The 15,928-nt window shown below is 33.3% G+C and overlaps 2 protein-coding genes and 2 long non-coding RNA genes across 6 annotated transcripts in view; 3 read left to right on the top strand and 1 right to left on the bottom strand.

The window, feature by feature from the left end:
* The window catches only part of LOC149892084 (uncharacterized), a 176,521-nt gene that overhangs the window by 62,567 nt on the left and 98,026 nt on the right, over positions 1-15,928 (top strand). The window lies entirely within an intron of this gene.
* On the top strand, positions 2,752-3,351 carry LOC149892088 (uncharacterized). The gene has a single exon (XM_090078061.1). The coding sequence runs from the start codon at positions 2,752-2,754 to the stop codon at positions 3,349-3,351; it is 600 nt and encodes a 199-aa protein (XP_089934187.1).
* On the bottom strand, positions 11,922-12,593 carry LOC149892089 (uncharacterized). Its single transcript, XR_016450118.1, has 3 exons — positions 12,414-12,593; positions 12,188-12,256; positions 11,922-12,097 (listed from the first exon to the last, which is right to left on the bottom strand). It is a non-coding gene; the product is annotated as an uncharacterized LOC149892089 (long non-coding RNA).
* LOC149892090 (uncharacterized) lies at positions 13,020-14,672 on the top strand. 3 transcript variants are annotated; one of them, XR_016449981.1, is made up of 4 exons: positions 13,020-13,627; positions 14,122-14,180; positions 14,338-14,406; positions 14,497-14,672. It is a non-coding gene; the product is annotated as an uncharacterized LOC149892090 (long non-coding RNA). The 3 variants fall into 3 exon arrangements; XR_016449982.1 differs by lacking the exon at positions 13,020-13,627 and adding an exon at positions 13,634-13,957; XR_016449980.1 differs by lacking the exon at positions 13,020-13,627 and having other exon boundaries at positions 14,001-14,180.

Genomic DNA, 15,928 nt, shown 5'->3' on the forward strand with positions numbered 1-15,928 from the left:
TTTCTTCAGCCTCATCATCTGCTTCTTCAAACATCTTTTTTCAATCGCTGCAAATCTCGAGTTCATTTTTCAATTCTTCAAAAAGAATTGAAAAAATCATTGATGAAGCTTTTCAATCTTGATTCCATTAACCACCTTTCCATCTCGACGATCAAAATATTCACATCTATGACCAGTTCCTTTCATCGCCTTGTAAAAAGACTTGTATTCAGTCACCTCACCTGTTTCAACGTTAGTCATTCTCACAGTGATTGGATTTTTTCTAACTGAACGAAGCCAGTTCCATTTTGGATCATCATTCTTTTTTCTAGGCTCATGTATTCTTGGTCGACCTACTGGCTTGTATTCTTTCACACTTTCCAAATTATCATCTTTACTGATCAAGTTATTTTCAACCGCAAGCATCATCAGACCAAATAAATTGTTTGAGGTTTTGGTGACTCCATTTTCCCTCAGCAAATTTTTCAAATACGATGTTGTATATCTCATTTTATTAAGAAAAGAAACTTTTTTAAGCGAATTCATTTTTTTTAGATCCTTTGGATCCGTGGAAATTCTTCGAACTTTTAGATTCTTTGAATTTTTCAAGCTTTTCATGAATCCAAAGGATGTAAATATTCAATTTTAAATCCATTTTCCACCTTTCCATCTCGACGCTTTAAATATCTCCATCCATGACCAGTTGCTTTCTCCGCTTTGTAAAGAGACTTGTATTCAGTCACCTCACCTGTTTCAACGTTAGTCAATCTCACAGTGATTGGATTTTTCTTAACTGAACGAAGCCAGTCCCATTTTGGATCATCATTCTTTTCTTTCGGTTCACGACGTTTTCTCTTTTCTTTAGCTCTTTCCAAAATATCATCTTTACTGATCAAGTTATTTTCAATCGCAAGCATCAACAACGTTGGCATATTTTTAGCTGTTTTAGTAACACCATTTTTAACCAGCAACTCTTTTAAAAACTTTTTTGTGCAATACATTTTATTTCTGCCGTGATTTTTTTTAGATCAATTCAATTTTTTTAACACGGTAAAAGTTAAAAAAATCATTTTCATGATTTAGATCCATACGAAGCCAAAGAATCTAATAAACAGCAGTCATGTGAGTTCCATTTGAAACAAAATTAAGCAGCTTGTCAGAGATCACCACAGCAAAGATAACGGTATTTGCAACAGTTGAAGTTCGAAATTTAAGGTTGATCACCAATTCAGCTGTTTCTGAAGCCACTCTTTCTTTTTGCTTGCTGATATCCACAAAGAACAAGGGATACAGTTTTATATAATGAAACAAGGACAACCCAGATTGATAAACAAGTTCGTTTGTGCTGTAATATTTTTCATCAAAAGAAAACGTATCTGCATAAGCCATGGTCACTTTCTCTTCGCTAAAATTCAAGTCGTAATTATAATTTGGGTACTTTATTCCATTGACGGTTACGTAAAAATTGCTAATATCGCAATGGTCAAATAGTGACGGATTAACAGTTTGACTAGAGGGTCTGTTCGTCTGAAGTCCAAACAAAACAAACATCGGAACGCTTTTGTCGGTGATTCTTCCGAGCGACCAGGTAAATTCCGTTTGACCAGCAGGAATAAGCTGTCTTTCGCATTTGTTTGATTTATAAGGTACTTCGATAGGTATCTTTTGAGCTATTAAACTCATGAATTCAGCATTTCTCGAAACACTCAATTCAGCGCGTGGCATATAAAGCCTGAATTTTTTAAGATCAATCATTCCTATACTAGCGCTCTCCGCTCTGTAAATCGCATCATCGCATTCTTTCTTTGTAAAGGTGATGGTGTGTCTGAACCCATAAACAACTTTATCATAGGTTTCACAAAAGCCAAAAATATGCTTCAAAGGTATCCTGAACGAAAAAGCGCCAACGGATGTAGTGTCTGCAAACAAATGTGTTGCGCTAATCAAATCGTAAAACGTATTGTGTTTGGATTGGTTAATATTATATAAACAATTATTTTCCCCTTGGGAATATGTATAAATAGCGTGATCTTCGAAACCTCGCTCTCTTGAGGAAACAACAACGGACTCGAGCAACTCTTCTATCACTTGCTGTGATCTACAATCTCTTCTTTGTGTTTAATTATATTGTATATTAATATTTAAAATAAATAAATGAACTCGTTTTACAATACCACTCTCACGTAAAACAACATGGAGCCCACGAAGAATACGGAAAGAATATAAAGAAAGAGTTGTGATCAATTAATCAGCTAAGTGAATTTGTTATTTGTTAATGAGAATTTTTTTTAAGATATACGTTTAGATTTATTTAAAACTGAATTTCAACTTTTTGGATCGTTTGTCGGTCGTTAACTACAAATTATTATTCCTTATTATAGTTGTTTAGGTGATAATTGCATTTTATTGTTGTTTTGAAGCATTTATTTCATGATTATCAATTAAGAAATTTATTTAAGATATTTAAGGAATTGAGTTAAGAATATAATAGAAAATCATTTAAGATATTATAAAGAACTGAGGTTCATAAGATTCATTTATTAAGTAAAATCGTACACAAAGTTATTTAAGTCAATACAGAAAGTTGTGGTCAAAGGCACTATTATTATTTATCATTATTTTTACCCACGAGGGTTCAGTTCGACCGAACATTTTGTTGATACGAGGTTTTATTAAGTCATTGATCGAGATCTCAATTTGAAAAGGCCATAAAGTTGTAATTAAAGCCATATACCATATATATATAATTGTTAATTCTTTCTTAATCTCATTATGTCTAATCTTGCCAATAAACGTAGAGCACGGACGGTGACCGTCAATTCAGTCAGGCGGATTTTCGATCAAGCTAACAATCTTATGGTTGGGGGTTTGTACGAGGGTTGCTTGAATGAGTTGGCGAGTCTGAAAAATACAGCCATCGATAAATATTTGAAAATCACACAGTTTGATTGCGATATATCATCTTTGATTGAGGTGGATGAGGAGTTAGAACATGAAGAAATTACGAGTACAGAGTTTACCATTTTTTATAAGCGATCTATTTTAGGTATAGAAGATTTTATTAACAAAAATAATGTAGATAATATAAGTTCTAATAAGTTTACCAGCAAGACAGTTAAGCTTCCCGCTCTTAAATTAGAAATCTTTGACGGTAAACAAGAAAATTGGCAAACCTTTTATGAAAATTTTGATTGCGCTATAAATAAGAATACGGAATTGTCTGATATACAAAAAATGACTTATCTTAGAAATTTAGTTAGAGGTCAGGCCTTATCTGCAATTACAGGATTAACCTTATCCAATGAAAACTATTCAGTAGCTTTGAATATATTAAAAAATAGATTTTCCAACAAGCAATTATTGTTGCGCTAATCAAATCGTAAAGCGTATTGTGTTTGGATTGGTTAATATTATATAAACAATTATTTTCCCCTCGGGAATATGTATAAATAGCGTGATCTTCGAAACCTCGCTCTCTTGAAGAAACAACAACGGACTCGAGCAACTCTTCTATCACTTGCTGTGATCTACAATCTCTTCTTTGTGTTTAATTATATTGTATATTAATATTTAAAATAAATAAATGAACTCATTTTACAATACCACTCTCACGTAAAACAACAAAATGGTCTCGTCTAACTTTAAATCCTTCATTTTCAACAAGATTTGATGTGTCCATGAACCACATTTGCTTCATACCATCTGTCATCTGAAATCCGTGAGGGTATTTCACCATTCCAAGAATGGTAGTGGCATGACCTGGATAAATAACTCTTTCCACTTGCTCTCCAGACAAGTCATAAGTCACGTCGTTAAATAAATACATCAAAGCATTATTCACCAAGGCGATCTTGTCTGTGGCATCATAAAAAGTTCCATCACTCTTTTTCAACACTCCTTCAATAAGAATGTAAGCCTCTGATGGAAGTGTTTTAATGGATTGACAGTCAATTTCAAAAGTGATCGTGCCTGAAGAATTTAAATCAAGATTGGTTGGAAGGTACTCGAAAAAATCCAATTTTTCAATGCCAGTGTCATACTCTGGTTTATCAGTCAGTCTTAATCGATCAGTAGTTATCATTTTATAGAAAAAAAATTTTTTTTTAGATCATTTCACACTCATCCTTCAAGCGACCACTTAAAATTATGCGATCTTCAGTCCTCTTCCCATCTTCACTAGATCTTGGATTCGAATCGCATTCTGTTTCGACATTTTCATAGTTTGAATGGATGAGCCAGTCTTTAATTTCACAATGGCCTTTTTACCTTTATCAACAGCCACATCTTTAGCAGCAGAAATGGCAGAAAGAGCCAACTCAGTACCAGCAGATTTTGCAGCTGTAATCGCTTCTTGCCCAATTTTGCTTGATGCAGCATTTTTAAGCATAGTCATTGTTGCTTTTGACATACTTGAAGCAGCTGCTCTTTTGATGAAATTTTTAATCAAGTCTAGAATACCACCTCCTCCAACAACGTTCTTTTTCACATATCTTCTTTTGTTCACAATGAGCATTTTTAAATAAACATTTTCTTTTTAGATCATCTCATGATTATTAAATTTTATCAATCGTCTTCATTAACGATTTGTATTCCGCTCTATTAATCTCCCTTTGTCTCAACAGCTCATCACAAATGCTTACAGCTGCATTTCTTGATCCCGTATTTCCAGCATGCCAGGAAGCAATACTCAATTCAAGCTTTTCCACCAACGCATTAGGATCGCTCGGAAGAATAATCACTCCACGACCTTTTTTCCCTTTTTCAATACGCATCATTTTTTCCCAAATAGGAGCAATAAGTTGCTGATACTTTGGTCTTCTTGAAGCTTTCGGTTTATTCGGCTTCGTATCAGATCGTATAGCATCACTGTCCATTAAAATTTTTTCATAATTTTGCAAATCTTCATCCGTATACTCGCTCGGTATTTCAAACTTTGTCATGAGATCCCAAAGACCTTTTGTTCTTTCATACCTTTCATCGCCAACAATAATGTCATCTCCATCCATTTCAACCTCCATTTTGCCAATGAACATTTTATCTTCAACTTTATTCACTTCAAAAGGCATTTTGGATACAAATTTTTTAGATCCATGGAAAGATCCTTTAGATCCGTTGAGCATCTTCTCGTTGCTTTCGATGAGCGGCTTAAACAGCTTGCTCGCATTAGCTTGAAAATCAGCATCTAAAATGTTGTCGTTGATGCTACCTTGGTAAATCCTCTTTCTTCTCTCATTCACTTCTCTCACAATTTCATCTCTTTTATTAGGGTCTTGTATTTTAAAGAAAAACATCTTTTTAAAATACGTTGACAAAAAATCCTAAATCAGTTTTCACATTAATGTTATCCCTTTTTAGATTCTTCGAATCCTGGGAAATCATCATCCTTTCTTAGATTCTTTGAATCCATGGAAAAAATCCTTAATTTTTTTTAAACATATTGTTGAACGCTTGAATCGCGTCATCTCGACCTTTTTGGATCAGTGTCTCTTTAGTCACTTCATCTATTCCGTTTTTGGTTTTGGTTCGTATTTCCTCCGTCATGGTCTTAAACTTTTGAAGCTCACCAAGAATCAACTGAAACTCTGAATCGCTTATTCTTCCATCCACCAACGCCTTTTAAATGTGCTCGCTGATCGTGTTCAACTTTGACTCGGCCAGCACTTTTATCTTTTCATGCTTTTCCACATTCAATGCTATCTTTTTATTCACTTGGCCTCCAACAATCGATAAAAAACCCATTCCAATAGCTGCACCTTCAAACGCAATTGCTACTGGACTTGCAATAATCGTTGACAAAAGCCCTATTCCAGTCGCACCCAATGCTATGCATAAACCTTGCATCGTATTGTCCACATTCGAAATGATCCTGAAAACGCGATGGTACTTTTTACTGAGATGAACTCGCCTTTTCCTCTCGTTGTCTATCTCTTTCTGAATCTCGCTGATCGTGTGAAGACGATTTTCTGTAGGAGCTGATGGAAGAGCTGGATAAAGTTTTTCATTCAATATCTCCATTTTTTCATTAAGAAAGATTATTTTAAATCAATGTGCGTAATCGTGCAGAGCTTTTCACCCTTTTTAACAATCACGTCCTCTTTGCTGTTGCTGTTCACGTCCATAATAACGTTATCTACAGACTCTGAAATAATAACTTCGTTCTTTCTATAATTCAACTGCTCAGTGATTTTATTCATTAATGTCACCACTGCAACACCTTTCTCAAACTTCAACCCAATGGATAAAGCTATCGTTGTATGGGAGAGAGCAGCAAATTTAATATCTTTCTGAGCAAAAATCTCATACTGTTCGTTAAAGTTATAATAGGGCGGATGATCCAACGTTTTCGCATACATAATAATGTTACTTGGTTTTCTTTCCTCCAACTCTCTGATCCTCTCTTCTAAAAATTTTAGTTGCAATTCCAAACTGTGAACTTCTGCTGAAGCAACATTTCTAAAAAACTTGTGAGGAGCATGCATTTTTAAAATATTTAAAATTTTTTAGATCCTTTTGGATCCGTGTCTTGCAAACGGATTAATTCATCGTTGTTCACCCACGAATTAAACGAGTCTGGATACCCTAACCATTTGACCAATGATTTTTTATTCGTCTTTCGAACGATTTTTTCAATCCTGAATATGTCCTGATGCGTCTTTTGCATCTCCTGCTGATAAAAAGTACCTTGAATTTCTTCACCGTTAGCATCAGCGATTTTATACGTGGGAGGATCCGTATGCTGAACATTTGACACGGTAAAAACCTCTTCAGTCCATCTTGGCGTATACCCTTTTTCAAAATGAGACTTCTTTTTTACGATTCGCACTTGATCACCCATGGAAAGTTTTGGTTTTGCTGGTAATGCTTGATCCTTTCCATACAGATTCTACCATACCCTACCTTTATTCTCTTCATCACTGGCTTCCACTGGAGTCATTTTGATGGAAGAGTGCTTTGTGTTGTTGTAATTTTTCACCATCTCATCCAAAATGTCAATGTATTTATTAGTATTGTTGGCTGAAAAATATTTAAACATTCTCTCTTTCATTGTTCTGTTCCATCGCTCAACAACGCAACTTTTTTCCTCGTTTTCAGTGGAGTACAATTGCACACCCAACTCTTTCACATGCTTGTTGTAAAATTCTTTTCCTTTATCCACCCACAATTTGACGCATTTTCTTTCTTAAAAAATCTTTTTCAGCGCTTCAGCTACTTCAAAGCCTGTTTTGCTTTTTAACGGAACGATCCATCCATACTTTGAAAACACGTCAATCACCATGAGCAAATATTTCACGCCATTGTTAAACTTTGAAAACGATTGCATGTCCACCAAATCTGCAGCCCATATCTCATCCATGTCGTTCACAATCACCCTTCTTCTTTTAAAATGGTGAATAACCGGTTTATGAAGCTCCTCTGCAAGCTGATCCGTCCATTTCAAATCACTCACACCCAATCCAAATTTAGCTTTGGCTTTGATCACAGGAGTAATGAGCTTTCTATCGTTAATCTCTCTTTGAGTGGGATTGGGAATCGAATTCATCTCTTCAAGCATCATCTGATCTGCCACATTCCTGTTTTGTCGGTCGTTAAAATATTTATACGCCAAATCATGGTGATACGCTGCATTGTCCACTCTGTCTACCGGCTTGCTCCAATCTTAATACATGTCTGTTGAAGTCAGTCTCTTATCCAAATTGGTTCCAGGCCCTGCAAAGTTCATCCCAGGAATATGCATTTCTCCTGGAAATTTAGCCCATGGAAGCTTTATTTTTTTTGACAGCTTATTGATTGACTCTACCAAGTCACCTCCTTTTGTTTCTTTAGCAATAAACTTGCATTTGGTCGTTCCGCAAGAGTCACAAGTTCCTTTCAACATAGGTCTATTGTTTTTTGTCATATCCTTTTTCAAATGAATGGTTTCAGTTTCTCTTTTGCATTTAACGCAGTACATTTTAATATATATAAATAAGTTTTTTAACATAAAAATGGACATTGTTGATTTGTCATATGATAAAGAAAGCACAAGAAATCATAACAACTTCTTTCCAAGAGACATTCGAGGACTCATCGTTGGAAAATCTGGCTGTGGAAAAACAACATTGATGTTAAACCTGTTATTAAGACCTGGATGGCTGGATTGTAACCACTTGCAAGTCTTTGGCAAATCCCTTTTTCAACCTGAATATCAAATACTCAAAAAAGGCTTTGAAAATAACCTTCCAAAAGAACTCATTTTCCAATTGCTTAATAAAAACAAGATGAAAAAATTGAATTTAAACCCTAAAGATGTGATTGATGAACTTTCAAAAAATTATTTCCAAGGATCGAAAAATTATTCTGAAAACGAGTGTATAGAGTGTCATTTTTTCGAAAGTGAAGATGATGTGCCTGACCCTTCCGAACTTGATCGAACAAAAAACAATTTGACGATCTTTGACAATTTAAAAGGAGAAAAGCAAAGCATGTGTTAAAAATATTACACCCAAGGAAGGCATGTTTTACCTTGCATGTTTTTAGGAAGGCATGTTTTACCTTAAAAATTTTTTGGATCTTGACGGACAACGTTGACATGTTTTACCTCGCTCAAAATTTTTTCGATCTTGACGGACATGCGATTAGAACTAATGCCAACTTTATTTGCCTATTTCCTCAAGACGATGGAACTGTTGGTGAAATTTATAAAAGACACGCCTCATGTGATATGGACATAAAAGAATTTAGAAAGTTTTGTAGAGATTGCTGGTCTAAACATCGTGGATTTGCCGTCATTGATCTCTCCTCTGAAAAAGATAATGGAAAATACAGAAGCGGGTTGGACGATTTTGCCTTTTTCCACTGATCATGAGATGATCTAAAAAAATTTACATAACATAAAAATGCCTGGTATTATAATCGATGTGGATGGTAAATCAAGTGTTATCACGACTGAATTTTTAGACAAAATTGTTTTCGAGAAAGGAAAAAGTTATGAAATTGCTTTTCTAGGCTTGGAAACGTACAATAGCATTCCAAACATAAACAGTAAAAACAATTCGTTCAAATACAGCATGAACAATGGTGCTCATTGGGAAACCATTATCGTTCCTGATGGAAGCTATGAAATTAAAGACATCAACGACTATCTGCAAAAGACAATTTTAAACACGATAAAAACAGCTCAACGTGGAAGCTATATCATTGCAAATAAAATTAACTACTCTTCAAACAACCTTCAAATTGGAATCAACATTAATACTTTAAAATCAAGCATTAAACTTGGTATGAATTATCTGATTGACTTTGACGTGGAGAACAGCATCGCCTCAGTTTTAGGATTTACTAAAAGAAAATTAAATTCCAATTCCGAATACGAGTCTGATCATATTGCTAAAATTTTAAGCTGCAACACCATCAGAATTGTTAACAACGTTATCGGATCATCCTACATTAATGGAACTCAACTCAATTGCATCTACTCCTTTTATCCTAATGTTAACCTTGGTTACAAAATCATCGAAAGACCTATGCATTTAATTTATCTTCTTGTTAAGCTTCTCGAAATTTCAACAATGGTTACTCGCATCATTGATCAAAATGGAGATTTAATCGATTTTCGCGGTGAGGACATTACGATCCGTTATCACATTCGAGAAGTGAAATAAATAAATTTCTTAACTCTATAAAATGTATCAAAACATCAAACTCAACATTTCAAAAGGACAAGCTGACAAAATTAAAAAAGCCATTCAAGACAAAACTGCTGCTAGCATAAAACTCACTCATCAAGACTTGAACGGTGAACATGTTCTTGCTGTCACTAGCACACAACTCAATTAAATTAGAAAGGCCTACGAAGCTGGAAAAGGTGTCACGCTTAAACTCAGCAAAAAACAACTCATGCACAACGCAAAAGTTGAAGGAGGATTCATCGGTGCTCTTTTACCTTTATTAGGAACGCTTGCCTCTCGTGCAGCTCCAGTACTAGCAAAAGGTTTATTGGGCGGACTTGCTTCATCTGCCGGTTCAGCTATGGTTGATTCTATCGCTGGACGAGGTGTCGATCATACAAGCTCAGCTAAAACTAATAAACCCAAAACATTTTACTTGAGCAAAGATGGAAAAGGCATAAAAATAACCAAATTTGGATCTGGCTTATTCTTAAAACCTTGGATTGGAAACACTCAATTTGATGGACTCTTTGTTAAAACTGGAAAAGGACTTTTTGTTAAAACTGGAAAAGGACATGAAATAACAGGAGGATTCATCGGTGCTCTACTCCCCTTGCTCGGTACGCTTGCAAGCACTCTTATTTCTGGTTCTGGTTTACTTCTCGGTCCCAATTCACCCTTCAATAGCATACCCATTTTAGGCTCCATTCTCTAATTTAAACTTTTTAACAAATTTAAAAAATGATTAACGTTGAAGGAATTGTTTTACCCAACGAAGCCTTAACCAACTTTCAACTGATAAAGGCTGCTAAACAGTTAAAATTAAAAAACTTTAGAGGTGTTCTTGTAAGAGACGAGTTACCGAAAAAACCAAGAAGTAAAGAATGTGGAATTGCAAACACTGGTGATTCAAGCACTGGAGGATTTCATTGGGTGTGCTGGTACAAAGACGGTGATAAGAAATACAGCTTTGATTCATATGCTCAACCTCCTCTTGTCGAACTGGTTGACTATTTAAAAAGTCCAGTTTATTATAACAGCGAAAGAGTTCAGTTTGGTAATACTTCTTATTGCGGTCACTTGTGTCTTTACGTTCTGAAAAAATTGAATGAAGGTCTTGACTTTCAAAGCATTATTAACACCTTGTGGTAACATTCTTAAAAATAAAGTTTTTAAGAATAACAAACCAACAAACCACCCGCGCTCAGGCAAAAATGGATAAACATGAAAGCAGGCTGGCAGGCAGGCATCTTGACCATTGGACACTACATAGAAAAAAAGAAGAGCACAAAAAATGCAAAGGTGTCAAAAAGAACGTGGTTAAAAATCACCTCACTCATCTAGACTACTACGACTGCTTGAAGGGTAAACAAGAAAAGCTTGCGACCATGAACGTTTTCCGATCTCATCTTCACGACATCTACGCTGAAGAAATTAACAAAGTCGCACTCAGCGCTAACGATGACAAAAGAATACTACTCAATGATCACAGCACCTTGGCCATTGGACACTACAAAACAAGGCTTAACACCTTGTGATAATCATTGCACTCAGATCAAAAGATTTTTAAAAGGATACACGCTTTTTAAAAGTGAAAAACAATCAATATCATCCTTGAATACTGAAAAATCGGCGTTTGAGACATTACCCAGCTAGCACACATACGTTGGACCAACGTCGGGCCGACGTCGAAAAATTGGTTGGCCGATGGTCGGTAACCGACGTTGGCTTAACGTCGATTTGGTAGTCGGCGCGACGTCGAAACCAACCGTTGGGCCAACGTTGGCCCAACGTCGGATTTCGACGTTGGGCGAGCGTCGCATTCTGACGTTGGCCCAACGTAATATTTTAATAATAATAATTACTAAAATATTACGTTAAATATTACTATTAATAGTTTTAATTTGTTTGCAAAATCATTGCTTTTGATTCAAAAGATGTGCACACCTTTTGAATCAATAGTTTTTTCAAACAAGTTAAAACTAATTCTTTAATTAGTAAACTATTTCTTTAACTAAGGTGGAACTATTTCTTTAGAGAAAACGCAGCTATTTCTTTAAATAAAGTGCAACTATTAATTTAAATAAAGCGCAACTATTTCTTCTAATGTTTGTTAAAATGTCCAAAAAAGTTAAAATAAAATTTGGCGCTAAGAAACAAAAGTAAACATTGATGCTGATTAATGAACCAACTTTAATTTAATAATTACACAAAGAAAATCAAAATTTGTTATAATAATCATTATAATTAAGTTAAAATAATCGTATAAATTATACACATATCTAAACACAATAATGTTCTTTCTAACTGCTTGGCATCCTAACGAATCTTGCATCTTTACTTCGCTTGAGAGCAACTACAACATTCGAATGCTCCTCGTTATACAATTTGATAGTCTTTGATAATCTTTAATTTGATAATCTTTGATTTTGTATCTTTCATTTGATGAGCTTTAGGCATTGCCATAACTACTGTTAAAATTATAAGTATTATGTTATATATATTTGTGTGAGTGTAAAATGCACATAAATAAAAATATAATAATTTTTTTTATGTATTACCTGGACAAAAATGGTGAAAAAACATAAGGTTCATTTGTTGATATTGCATTCATTTTTTCAAGTCATGGTCTATACAGAAAATTTTCGAATAATAGATTCAGTATTTCACTGCAATAATTAGAGACAACAAGCTTCAAAACTCTACTATAAAATTACTAAAAGAATTCCAATTACCATTAAAATGCCACAAATATATATAATTAATACACTACCAAATAATTGTTACCTTCTCCCTCTTTAACAGCTGCCAAATGAATTAAAAAATAAACGCCCCTTTAAACATAACTGAAAAAAAGAACAATTTAAACAAAAGCTTCATTCAGTAAATAATTATAAATGTCAAAAAATAATAATGAAACAATAAATAATAAAAACATAAAATACAAAAATTATACAGAAACAAGAAGTTATATAATATATCATAACTTTAGGACATTTTAACAACATACAATTATAATGCAGATAAGAATTATAATACAGGAATGAGGTACACGTATATTTACCAATATACGTGTACCTCATTCCTGTATTATAATTCTTATCTGCATTATAATTGTATGTTGTTTACGTATGATATAATCAACTACAATGTAGTTAATTGTATCATCCCTCAGTTTTATCTAGTTAATTTATCTAGTTGAATAATATCTAATTAATAATGTATGTACCACATACAGTACTAATACATGTAGTACACACATTATAAATAATAGTGTATGTAGTACATAAACATAATGTATGTAGTACATAAAAAGCATAACACTGTCTATATTATATAGACAACTACTGCATGTCAAACACTGTATGATACAGTCTGTATCTTAAAATATGATACAGTCAGTATCATATAGTATGTTACATACAATTAAAGAGTTATTAATTACTAAAGACTTAAGTAGTTAATAACTATACAGTCTATACAGTCTAAATAGTTATTAACCACTTAAGTCTTTAGTAGTTCATTATTTGGTAATACTTAATAAGTGTTACCAATTTAGTGTTGCATTTTGTTATATGCATTTGTGGTATTCTACAAAATGAATGCAATGCCAACAAATGTACTGATTAGTATTTTTTAAATCACATTTTTTTGCCATGTTTATGCAGGTAGATTGAAAAAATTATTTTATTATGTTTTATATGCATTTTATTTGTATAAACTAAATATTTTTTGCATGTGTTTGTCATTAACTACTTTTTTACTTCAAATATAGATTTTTACTTTGATATAGATTATTTATTGAATATAAAAATATGTAAATTATGTTACTGTTATCTACAAACACAAATATATATAACCTATTACCTATAATTTTAACAGTAGTTATGTCTAAGGCTCATCAAATGAAAGATGCAAGTTCAAATGTTTATATAAAGTTGTATAATGAGGAGCATTCAAACGTTAAAGTTGCTCTCAAGCGAAATCAATATGCAAGATTTGTAAGAATGCTAAGCTGTTAGAATGAACATTATTATGTTTGAATATGTGTATAATTTGTACAAATATTTTAATATAATTATAATTATTGTTACAACAAATTTTGATTTTTCTCTGTGTTACAAAGTTAAAGATGCTTCTTTGATCAGCATTAATGTTAAGTATTTATTTATTAGTAAATCCATGTGTTTAACAAAGATAACATATTTTTAGTAGATGGTTTTGTTTTACAAAGATGTTAGTAAATGCATGTGTTTTACGAAGATAAGATATTGGTAGTAAATATACGTGTACCTCATTCCTGTATTATAATTCTTATCTGCATTATAATTGTATGTTGTTAAAATGTCCTAAAGTTATGATATATTATATAACTTCTTGTTTCTGTATAATTTTTGTATTTTATGTTTTTATTATTTATTGTTTCATTATTATTTTTTGACATTTATAATTATTTACTGAATGAAGCTTTTGTTTAAATTGTTCTTTTTTTCAGTTATGTTTAAAGGGGCGTTTATTTTTTAATTCATTTGGCAGCTGTTAAAGAGGGAGAAGGTAACAATTATTTGGTAGTGTATTAATTATATATATTTGTGGCATTTTAATGGTAATTGGAATTCTTTTAGTAATTTTATAGTAGAGTTTTGAAGCTTGTTGTCTCTAATTATTGCAGTGAAATACTGAATCTATTATTCGAAAATTTTCTGTATAGACCATGACTTGAAAAAATGAATGCAATATCAACAAATGAACCTTATGTTTTTTCACCATTTTTGTCCAGGTAATACATAAAAAAAATTATTATATTTTTATTTATGTGCATTTTACACTCACACAAATATATATAACATAATACTTATAATTTTAACAGTAGTTATGGCAATGCCTAAAGCTCATCAAATGAAAGATACAAAATCAAAGATTATCAAATTAAAGATTATCAAAGACTATCAAATTGTATAACGAGGAGCATTCGAATGTTGTAGTTGCTCTCAAGCGAAGTAAAGATGCAAGATTCGTTAGGATGCCAAGCAGTTAGAAAGAACATTATTGTGTTTAGATATGTGTATAATTTATACGATTATTTTAACTTAATTATAATGATTATTATAACAAATTTTGATTTTCTTTGTGTAATTATTAAATTAAAGTTGGTTCATTAATCAGCATCAATGTTTACTTTTGTTTCTTAGCGCCAAATTTTATTTTAACTTTTTTGGACATTTTAACAAACATTAGAAGAAATAGTTGCGCTTTATTTAAATTAATAGTTGCACTTTATTTAAAGAAATAGCTGCGTTTTCTCTAAAGAAATAGTTCCACCTTAGTTAAAGAAATAGTTTACTAATTAAAGAATTAGTTTTAACTTGTTTGAAAAAACTATTGATTCAAAAGGTGTGCACATCTTTTGAATCAAAAGCAATGATTTTGCAAACAAATTAAAACTATTAATAGTAATATTTAACGTAATATTTTAGTAATTATTATTATTAAAATATTACGTTGGGCCAACGTCAGAATGCGACGCTCGCCCAACGTCGAAATCCGACGTTGGGCCAACGTTGGCCCAACGGTTGGTTTCGACGTCGCGCCGACTACCAAATCGACGTTAAGCCAACGTCGGTTACCGACCATCGGCCAACCAATTTTTCGACGTCGGCCCGACGTTGGTCCAACGTATGTGTGCTAGCTGGGTAAAATTTTGTCAACCATAGCTGAACCAGCAGAAGAGCCAACACCTGCAAGCAGACCAGTGGCAAGAGCTGGAACGACTCTTGTGGCGATGGTACTTCCAATCATTCCTAATAAGGGAAGTAATGCACCGAATATATAGGGAAAAGGCGGTTTCAGGACATCGACCCCTTCCCATACTTAAGGATGCATAAAAAAATGGTGAACACTTCATATCATGTTCTTGGACAAAACCAATACTTAAGAGTCGTCTTTAAAAATCAAGAAGAAGTATAAAAATAATCATGTTATTTCTATACCAGTTCTTCAAGATGCCTGTTCTTCTTTATTGCCTTGTTTTGTAATGTCCGATGGCCAAGGTGTGAATTCCGTCTTCTAAGATGAATCTTTTGTCATCGTTAGCGCTGAGTGCTACTTTGTTGATTTCTTCGGTGTAGACATCGTGATGACGTGATCGGAAGACGTTCATGGTGATGAGTTTTTCTGTCTTGTTCATTAAGCAGTCACCACAAGGTATTGATAACGTCTTGAAAGTCAAGACCTTCATTCAATTTTTTCAAGACGTAAAGACACAAATGGCCACAATAAGAAGTGTTACCAAATTGCACTCT

This window comes from Hydra viridissima, unplaced genomic scaffold (genome assembly GCF_058129835.1).
Source record: "Hydra viridissima isolate aposymbiotic clone 2 unplaced genomic scaffold, HvirCarnegie_v1 scaffold_2, whole genome shotgun sequence".
NCBI classification, from domain to species: Eukaryota; Metazoa; Cnidaria; class Hydrozoa; order Anthoathecata; family Hydridae; genus Hydra; species Hydra viridissima.